Genomic DNA, 11,243 nt, shown 5'->3' with positions numbered 1-11,243 from the left:
AATCTAAATGATTGTTTTTAGTCCATCAGCAGTTTCGATTAAAAAAGCATGCATCATATGAAAGTGTTTCTCTTCTGTATTTCACTTATAATAAACAAAACTATGGCAACCAATTGCTCCTGGGCAAGGTTCAATAATTATGGCACTTTATTGCTGCCACTCTCGATACAAGGTCCATCTTTTTCGCCATATCCGGATAGGTGTACTATTCACAAGGCAAGCAACTGCCTAGTCAGACAGTACAAACGGAGGTGGTTTTTGTTTTGCTAAACCTTGCGATAGAAGACATTAAAATTTAAATATATTTTGGTTTGAAATTATTTTGTGTATAACTTAGGCCATAATAGTGTGAGAAAATGCCATCTCTGAGGAAGAAGTTAATGTTTCTGGGAGGATTTTCTGTCAGTCTGGGGACTTGCATGTTAATATCTGCAATATTAGCAACGGATTCATGGGTTGACACTGCAGTAACCTGCGAGAATAAAAGTGGTGATGCAGTCGGAGAAATGAACCTTAAGTATGGATTGTTTAATGGACTACGTGAAAAATCTGGTTGTCCAATTTTCATACCTGATGGCACTATAAAAGGTAATTGCTTTTTTTTAAATACAGTGAAGTACTGACATTTACAAGATAACTTGAACATTCAAGTTCTGTGAGAGAATGGATTATGGAATGGTACAACACAAAATTAATCTATTAGCCCATCATGGCTGGACCTCTTTGAAAAAGCTACCCCATTGTAGCTCAGTTCTTTCCCCATGAACTGCAATTTATTCTTCTCCAAATATTTATTCTTCTGAAAGAAGTATGTTACAAATCTATAGAGACATGATCCAGACCATTTTGAAATTGTTAAATTTAGTCTACTGTGAGCCACATATATTTTTCTCTATCTGTCCATTTTATTTATTGGTTACATGACTATATAAAATAATAAGATACATTTTTTGTTTATATTGACACTTTCTCTGTCTTGCCGGTATTATGTTTATTTATAGACAGATATTGTGCTACATTTTCAACAACTATCATTACGTGGCAGGAAAGTGAGGTGATGAGGCCTTATGTTGCCTTTCCACATTAACTGTGATTCCTCTCCCTGGCCATGCCTTACCTACATGGAAATGTTGAAAAAGGAGTTGAAGTCCTGTCTTAAGTTCTGTCTTCCTGCTGGCCATCCCATTTCTGTCACTCATCAGGACCATCTGGTGCCCCAGATATCTCTGCTGCTACTGAAACAGGCTGGGGCATTCCAGTCAGGAGACCGCTGACTTGAAAATGGATGGTGCCAGATCCACTAGGAGACCACTACAACTGACTGTAGGAAAGTGGGACAGGTTTTGCCCTGGAGTATTACATTATTATAAGGCAAATTCACAAAGTATATTAGATTTGCATGGAGTCATACAGTCACACAATATGGAAACAGACTCTTCATTCCAAACAGATTGAATATAATCCCAAACTAAACTAGTCTACCTGGCTGCTCCTGGTTCATTTCCCTCCAAACCTTTCCATTTCATGTACTTATCCAAATAACTTTTAAGCATTGTAATTGCACCCACATCCACCACTTCCTCATTCCAAATGTGAACGACCCACTGTGTAAAAAATTTGCCTCTCATTTTTAAAAAATACCTCTCTCCTCGCACTTTAAAAATAAGCCCTTTAGGGAAAAGACAACTACCATTAACTCTACCTATACCCCTCAGTATTTTATAAGCTTTTACATGATCACCCTCAACTTCATGTGTTCTAGTGAAAAAATTCCCAGCCTTTCTTTATAACTCAAACCTTCCATCTTGGCAACAAAATTGTATATCTCTTTTAAACGTTCTCCATCTTATAATATTTCGAAACACAGTAACCATTTTGTCTCTTAGTGACAGTATAAGTCTTTTTCACCCTATTTTCTTCAATGTGTGATTGATAATTTAATGCTTCTTGAAAAAGCATCGATGTTATCCCTCCATTAAATATGAAATAAAATTAAATTTAATAAAAATGTACTTTAGAATTATGGATTTAATCAATTGGATCCCAGATCTATGATTTCATAGAAATGAAAATATACAAAACGTGTTGCAGATTGCTTTTGATTTAAAAAAAAAATCATTTTAATGACCTACTAGACTAATCATAAAAAAACACATTCCAGCAACTAAATAAATTGAGGTAGATATAAGATTACTTTTTTATTTTAGTCATCAAATCCTTTGTTTTATAACTTGGTTACAAACAGCAAAATATATTTCCAATAGCTTGGTCCAGTGAGATGAATTTTTGCTTTTTGTTGCATGCAATTTGTGCTATAAACTAGCACTCTGTGAAAATATTTACAGTTAAAAAACTGAGTTCTAAGGGTTTATTACACTTGACTGTTCCAAAATATTAATTGCATCCAATTCTGTCTAGCAATAGATGCAGGGCTTGTTGCAAATGTTTCAATATGTTACTTGAGTGCATCCTTGGGGTCACTAAGGAGGCATTTAAAGATGACAGGCAGTGAAACTGGAAGTCAGTACATGTGTGCAGAGAGAGAGAGAGAAGCAGATTCCATACTAGACAGGATTGCTGTTAGCTGTGTAAAAAAAGACAACTGATCTATAAGGGTTCAGTGTAGCTGATGCCCAGGGGAGTCTTAGTACAGTTGCATACATCTGTGTGATGAACGCTTAGGGAAGTCGTAGGAGCTGTGAAGAGATTGAAAGAAGTTGGTAGTTCAGTGAAACAATGAGGGGAATTTGAAGGCTTACAATAAGTAGTATTTGCTTTGTGAAACCGATTGGTATGAGAGATGAGGAAAACTCCAGGGGCAGATCTAACTAATGGAGCTTAAGTGAATGGTGAAATGGCACTTGTGAGTAAGTGCTGAAATGCAGTTTCCAAGAATCCAAGGGACTACAACCCCAGGAAAGGAAGGTGAATCACTAGAGTTTGAAGCAGTCTATTGTGGAGCAGCCTTAGAGGGAATTTCAAGATTGTGTCATTGATAGTGAAGAATTGTGATCCATTTTGCATTTTTATTGAGATTTTGTAATGTCTGGAGGGGATAAGATATCTGAGAAATCTGTGGAACCTTTTGATTGCATTAGCTATTTCTTATCTCCTATGGGGTGATAGAGCTTTTATTTTGTAACCATATTTGGCTTAAGTTAGGTAATTTAATATCAATGATATGGATGAAGGACTGGAAGGTATGCTAGCTAAATATTTAATGGCACAAGAATACGTAGGCAAATGAATTGGGAAGAAGACAGGAGGAGCCACAAAGAATTATGGATAAGTTAAGTGAGTTGACAAAAGTCTGGCAAATAGAATACAGTTTAGGAAAGCACGAAATTGTCCATTTTGGCAAAAATAATAAAATAAAAATAAATTACTTAATTAGTGAGAGGTTGCAGAGCTCTGAGGTGTGGAGAGATCTCGATGTTCTAGTTCATGAATTACTGAAAGTTAGTTATGCAGGTACTGCAAATATTCAGGAAAGTTAATAGAATGTGATGGTTTGTTGCAAGGGGAATTGAATGTAAGAGTAGGGAGGTTATGCTTTAGTAATATAGGACATTGGTGAGACTGGAATACAGTGTACAGTACTGATCACCGCATTTGCAGAAGGATGTTATTGCGTTGGAAGCAGTTTGGAAAAGGTTTACTGGGCTAATACCTAGAATGAGCGTTTGCCTTATGAGAGTAGGTTAGACACGCAAGGCCCATAACCTCAGGATTTATAACAGTCAGAGGTGATTTAATTGCAACATAGAACAGCGGCTTGATCAGGTAGATACTAGAAAGATGTTTCCTCTTGTGGGAGAATCTCGAACTTGGGATCATAATTTAAAAATAAGGAGCCACCCATATAAAACAAAGATGAGGAAACATTTGTTTTTTTCTCTTAGAGGGTTGAGAGTCTTTGGAATTCCTTTCCTCAAAAGACGGTGAATGCAGAATCTTTAATTTTAAAAAAAAGCAGAGTTGAGGTTAAAATGAGAAGAGCCATGATCTTATTGAATGGCGGATCAGGCTCAAAGGGATAAGAGGTATCTTGTTTCTTTATTCAGTCTGCAATGTTAGAATATAAACCATGCCAATCTATGCACAGTCTGAGTCTGTTTTAGTCAATTACCTTCGCATGATTGTTTAAGTAAGTATTGTTATTATTTGTTGACAAACGTAGCTGAATTGTTTCTAATATTAAGCCAGATATAGTCTAAACCCCATACACAAAGGAACCTCAATTATCCGAAGGAGAGAGGTGGGGAGTATTTCATTCAGTTAAGCAAATGTCAGATAATTGAATGCTGGATAACATTGCTAGTCAAACATTGGGACCTTGTGATCTTATTTGGATAATCCGAAATTCAGTTAATCAAATGCCAGATAATCGAGGTTCCTCTGTAACTAGCCATGCCATCACTTGACTCAAATTTAAATTCTGTTATTACCAGTGAAGAGTGGAGCTGGTGCACCAAACCAACGTCAGTTATAATCGGCTAATTCAGCACCTAATCACAGAGCAGGAATATACCTTACAAGATTGTTTCAATTGTTTTAAATAATAGCTAATCAACAGCAGACCAAATAAGCTAATTAACAAAATAATAGTCATCTCAAAGTAGCAGTTACATCATATTTCATAGTTCAAGGGAGGATGATTAGCCATTAAACATTATAAATTTCACTTGTTCCGCACCTTCAGGTAAAATGTAATTGTGTAGAATTTTTCAAATATTGCAGATAATGAATAATTGTTTTCATGAGTTTTGTTTTGCAAGATATTAAACATAACATCTGCCTATTGTTGTGTGCCTTTTCTTTCAGTTTTGGAATGTTTTAAAAATGCAAACACTGCAAGAGTAATCCACATCCTAGTTATCCTGTTCATTGTGCTTGGGATGTTGTTTACACTGCTAAGTGCCATAGTCACCCTGTACAATAGCATCAGTAATCCATATGAGAACATCTGTGGGCCAGTCGGAGTTTACACCTGTAGCTCCATAAGTTGTAAGTATGAATGAATCAACTGGTACTTGAATGATTTTTTGAAAAAAAAATTGAATTGTTGGCTTGCTATTTCAAATAAGCTCAAATAAACTCCAGTATTTAATGTTTACTTTTGCATGTTGGTTACACAGTCAAATATTTTGTTACTTTGTCTTCTGTTGAAGAGTGTAATGAATCAGTATGGACATGTGGATGGCTTAACACAGCAAGGTTTTTTGTCTTCTTTGAGTACAAATTAATGGAATACTTTTTATTGATAGGTAAACATCTAGGAAAGCTTCTCTTAAAACACTTCTGAAAAGCAGAAGTTTGACTGGTTGCTAAAAAGTTTATATTGTTAAAGCACATATTTTTAATGAAATAAGGATCAAGGAAGAAGTAACTTAGATTCACACTGCATTGTCTACTCCGTCAAGAATGTCCTACTGAAATGTTCTCTATTTTTGAAATGCAGTCCCTTGTGACACAGGGAGATTAAAAAGCTTGTATGAACAAATTACTGCAGATGCTGGAATCTATACTAAAAACTAAAAATGCTGGAAATCACAGTGGGTCAGGCAGCATCCTTGGAGCTAATATTTCGAGTCTCAATGACTCTTTGTCAGAGGTGGCCAAGTCTGATGAAGAGTCATCTGGACTGGAAACGTTAGCTTGCTCTTACTCCATGGATGCTGCCTGACCTGCTGTGATTTCCAGCATTTTCTGTTTTCAGTTCAGAAATGAAACAGCTAATTTGCAGTGGGATAAATGACAAATTAAATGGTTTTATTAATTGTATTGCTTCGAGATAAATGTTCATCAGGAAAATGGTAAAATTCCTTTGCTCTTTTTTGAACAATGCCTGTCATATCAACCTATGCGTCTTGTTTAACATTATGTTTAAAAAAACAATACCTCTGACAATGCAACATTCCCTTAGAAGTGTCAGTCTAGATTTTGTGCTCAAGTCTCGAGAATAGGATTTATTAAAGTGATGATCATTTGATTCAAACTTAAAGTGCCACCAGTAATCTACTGGTTTGACTTTCAATCTAAATGGTGTCACTGTTTACAAGTAATCTAATCCACCCACGCACAAGTATTACGGAAAAGATTACCTAACAAATTTTCATTTATATTGATGTTTCTTTTGTGCTGTAATTTAAAATTGAAGAGAAGTCTGGATGATCAATCCATGAGTTCAAATAATAAAGTTTCAATAAAATCCTCTAATCTAAAATGAATACTTGTATAGAAAAGCAAGCATGTTACTGCTGTTGATTGCAATGCTATTTTGAAATAAATATTTGTTTTCTTCTTAAACCTCAATTTTGAAAATACTTTAATTACCTCCTGATGTGTTTTGACCAAGTTTCTACCAGAAGCCAACACAATCAAGTGACTCATTTCGAACATTTGATCAATAATTCTCTTAACTAACCACCAAGATGCGTTTCCTGTTCCTTCACCTCTCTCTGTGGAGAACTGGTTAGATTCTGTTCTGAATCTACCTCCCATGAAACTGTTTAAAATAAGTTTGTTTCATTTGTTTATTGTAGTCAATGATCTTCCTTTTTAATTAGGATTTGGAAAATTTGATTTACATTTTTCAGTCACTGGCTAAGTCAGCTTAGAAAACCTAACTGTAACAAATAGAAAGAGAAAGAATGCATGTAAATAGAGCAAACTTTTTTTTTTCTTTTGAAGTTTGGTGGAACCAATTAAAATTTGTGATTTTCATTCTCAACATTGTTAAAAGATGAGCTATTATTCAGAAAATGCATAAAAGATTAAATGACTTCTAGTATTGATAATTATTTACATATTAAATAATGCAATAAACATATTTCTTTCAGGTGTTTCAACATTTCTGGCAATGATTCTATTTGCAGTGAATACATCAGTGAACAATTTATCCACAGTATTGATAAGCAATTCAATTCAAGAAGGCCTGGCCACATTCAGGCTTAAGGTTGATAATTATGATTATTCATTTTGGCTTATCTTGCTGTCTTTGGCTCTTAATGTCACTACAATTGGAATTGTCTATGCATATCAACATGCAAATTATACAAGAGAAAGAGAACAGAAAAGACCGATGGAAATCGCCCCGAAGGATGTTTTGATGTATTAATTCCAGATTATAACTGAGTATTAAATGATTGATGAAAGAAAAAAATGATAAACAAATACATTACAGAGTATGTGCCAGGTAATCTGGTAAACTTTACACTGATGATGCGATTATGATAAATGCGATTTGCAGAGATAATGTCAGAATTATCATTCCTTTACTTCAACATATTCTCTAAACAAAGCATAATTTGTGTTCCTATCTGCCACCAACATTTGACAAAGAGATCCAAAATGGAATTAATAATTTTGCAAAAACACCAGAAATTATAAAAGAGAAAAGTACTGCTTGGGAATAATTTTCAGTTTTTTGAAGTTGAGACAATGATCATAAAGTGTACTGATCTTAACATCAGGATATGTGATGGTTGAATTGACCTAAACTTTGTCTTAATTTGTATACTTATATGATTATCTTTCCCACTAGAATGGGTCTTAGGAAGGATATATTGGTCTCAGAGAGAGTACAGCGTAAGTTTATAAGAATGATATCCAGACTTTAGGATTTAAGTTATGAAGAGCGATGATACAAATTAGGCCTATTTTCTCTTGAATTTGAAAAGGTGAAGGGGTGATTAGATGACCTAAGGGGCAACTTGTTCATGCAGAGGGTGGTACGTGTATGGAATGAGCTGCCAGAGGACGTGGTGGAGGCTAGTACAATTTCAACTTTTAAAAAGCATCTGGATGGGTATATGAATAGGAAGGGTTTGGAAGGATATGGGCTGGGTGCTGGCAGGTGGGACTAGATTGGGTTGGGATATCTGGTTGGCATGGATGAGTTGGACTGAAGGGTCTGTTTCTGTGCTGTAAATCTCTATTACTCTATGACTTTATGTTAACAGGAAAAGACAGGTAGATAAATACAAATTATTTCTACTGGTTAGGGATTCTCAAACTAGGGACATTGTCAAAAAATCAGTGCCAGACCATACAGGAGAGATGTTAGGAAGCACTTCTACACACAAAGAGTGGTAGTTGTTTGCAATTCTCTTCCACAAATAAAAGTTAATGCTAGATGTTAGGTTAAATCTGAGATTTTTTTTCGATATGGACCAAAGGCAGGTATATGGATTTAGGCCACAGATCAGCCGTGATCTCATTGAATGGTGGATCAGACTGGAAGGGCTGAAAGGTCTGCTCTTGTTCCTATGTTCCTTTTGTCTGAACTTATCTATATTTATGATTAGTACAATTTCATTGTGTTCCCAGTGAAGGAAGACTATTCTCCCCAACTTGATGATTTCTAAATGATTGTAGAGTATTGAATCTCTGACAGCAATTGATAGATTCCCTCATTATTCTGCACGTGAAGACTCTCAGAGTTGGTGCTAACTTCAGTGGTGGAATGACAGTTAACACTCGATAGTTTTGCCATCACAATTCCTGCAAAGGCAAGGGTATTCTCATCACTCCTTCATTATTGATATCGGAGTGCTCACCTGAGTCTCAAACACTTTGTCCATCTCTTGTAATACCATGGGATATATGACCTATGAATGGAGGAATTAGGAGCAGCAATAGACCATTTGGTCCCTCACACCTGCTGCAACCTTAAATAAGATCATGGCTGATGTGTTTACTTTTCTAACTCTACATTCTCATCTACTTCAAATTGCATAACATCTAGCCAATTTAATAAGTGCAATTGAAGAACAATGGGGCAGAAACCTGACCTAACAGATCTATTCCCTTTTCTCTGCATTATGCAAGGGCAAAAACACAGGAAACTCAGATTTCCAATGCCATGAATAATTCGATGTGACAACAACAAATCAAAGCTGCATAATCATCATTCTGTATGTAAGGTGGACAGACTACTGAATATCCAAATACATTTTGCAGTCTGATTTTAACTCTGTCCTGGTGGATGGGTTTTGAAGTGGGTTCAGATGTCATTCATTAATGTCATTTCTTCTGGGCATTGACTGGAAATGCAGTTGTACAAACATAATTATAATCCCTTCCTCTTAATGTCAGGTTATAAAAGTATCCGTTTTTAATTGAAATTTCAACAGCATGGTTTTGGGCCCTGTTCATTTTGTTGCATTATGGTCTTTGAGTCTGAAGGTTGTGAAACTAAATTTAACTCGAGAGACTCAATAACAAAAATGAACGCTGATAATTAAGTGTAGTTCTAAGAGAGTACTGCATTGTTGTGGTACCATTTGTTAGTTGACCTGTGAAACACAGGCCGCGTTTGCTTTCTCAGGTGGGTCTACAAGTTGTCACAGCAAAGATACATCTGAAACAGTTTGTCTGGCCATTATCAAAAGCTGTGCTCTATTCAAATTATCTCCTACATTATAACAATGAATATGCTTCAAAAAATTTTAAGATGTTGTCTATTGGACTAACAATCCAGAGAGCCAGACAAATGGTGGGATCGTGCATTCAAATCCCAGATGGCAGCTGGTGAAGTTTAAATTAAGTTAAAAAAATTTAGATTGAAAGCTAATCTCAAAAATGGTGCCATGAAACTATTGTCAATTGTTTTAAAAATCTGTCCAGTTCACTACGTTTATTGGCCTTCTCCAGTCTGGCTCTGAATTTCCCTCTCAAATGGCCTAACAAGCCACTCAGTTTAGGAGCAATTATGTATCTTCATCAAGTGCTGACCTTTCCAATGACACCCATTTTCCATAAAATAGTAAAGAAAAAAAAAAAAACGCGCTTCAGAATTTCCTGAAGTTGTGAAAAGTGCAATATAATTGTAAGTCTTTCACAATGTAGGTGTCTGCAAGATGGCTATATAAGAATGAAAGACCAGGACTGATACATAATTAAATGATTTCTATATATTAACGTTTTTCTCATGAGCATATTCATTTCTTGCTGAGGCATAATGTGCTGGACATTTCAGTCCCTCAATCAAGAGAGCATTAGTGAGCCAAGAGTAGCAGTAAGCCATGAAGGATATGTTATAGCAGAGTTCATTTCTAGCTTACCACACAAAATGTACACAGCTACACGCTCACTAGGAGTGGGATCCTTAGCTCATTTGCTCCCTGAGACCCATTAGTGCTGAGCATCCTCTGCCAAGTTGAGTTCAGCTAATTCAGTATAGGGGCTGAACTTGGCATTTTCCTGATCTGAATGGTTTAATCATTGATAAGATAAATTGTTGACCTAACATCTGTTGTCATTGCTAGACAAACGCAATTAACAATATATTCTATTATTAATTGTTTGTCTAGACCAGTAACGTCTCTACAGACAAAACATAATTTCATACTCTGTTAAAAAAAACTTAGATTATAGAATCATACAACTCAAATGATGACTTGTCAGCTCATTTTATACTGCTGGATGAGCTATTCAATTAGCCCCAGACTCTGCAATTACCAGAAAAGCATTTATTTTCACGTATATATTCAAATCCCTTTTGAAAATTAAGAATGAATGTTCTGTGACTTGTACACTGCTCATTACTGAGGGAATGTGAGGAAAGTATAACCTCAAATGTAATGTAGGCTGCTGCTCCTAAACAGTATTTGACAGTATTGTTTGACTGTTAAAAATGTGTTTATTTTCAGAATTGTGTATGTAAATTGCTAACAAATTCAAGGGTGAGTAAGAGATTAGTATATTTTAACTCTGAGAATGATCGATTTTGTTGGCTAAAGATATTAAAAGAAGTCAGGCAAAGGTGGTTTCTGTGGAGTTAAGTCACAGATCAGCCATGATCTTCTCAAGTGTTGAGAGGCTATGTGGCCTGGCCCTGATTTCATGTTCTTGTGATGTTTTTGTATCTTTTATTTGATGATATGTGCTATGCTATTGTACACCTTCATGTAAAAAAATCTTTGTTAATCTTTGTTCCCGATATGCACTCTCAAATGTTTGAAAGCTTAAATATAAAGTAAATTTATGAAATAAAAGTGACATTTTTTAAAAAATTGTCATTATTTGATCTTTTGAGGTTTCATGGATACTTATAAACATTTTAATCTACAAACTGCTAGTACTTGTGAGGAGCCAGTACAGAAATTATGGAACTGTATCATAAAATTCTATGACAACAGCCTTAGATATTCATTCACTACTGCTTAACTAGAGTTTACTCTTTTTGTTCCAATGTTATCTTGCAGAATGGTCTGGCTATAGCCTTTACTTTAGTGACC

General features: G+C 35.4%; 1 protein-coding gene across 1 annotated transcript; it reads left to right on the top strand.

Annotated features, from left to right (window-relative positions):
* Positions 1-240: 240 nt before the first annotated feature.
* clrn3 (clarin 3) lies at positions 241-11,008 on the top strand. The gene is made up of 3 exons (XM_043712202.2): positions 241-588; positions 4,825-5,007; positions 6,843-11,008. Exons 1-3 carry the CDS (start codon positions 357-359, stop codon positions 7,118-7,120), a joined length of 693 nt encoding a protein of 230 aa, XP_043568137.2. The 5' UTR covers positions 241-356; the 3' UTR covers positions 7,121-11,008.
* The last annotated feature ends 235 nt before the right edge of the window (positions 11,009-11,243 follow it).

Source organism: Chiloscyllium plagiosum, unplaced genomic scaffold (genome assembly GCF_037043375.1).
Source record: "Chiloscyllium plagiosum isolate Xiang-an unplaced genomic scaffold, Cpla_swu_hap1 HiC_scaffold_22, whole genome shotgun sequence".
In the NCBI taxonomy this organism is placed as follows: domain Eukaryota; kingdom Metazoa; phylum Chordata; class Chondrichthyes; order Orectolobiformes; family Hemiscylliidae; genus Chiloscyllium; species Chiloscyllium plagiosum.
Note: the sequence above shows the minus strand (reverse complement) of the source record. Positions and strands in the feature narration are given on the sequence as shown.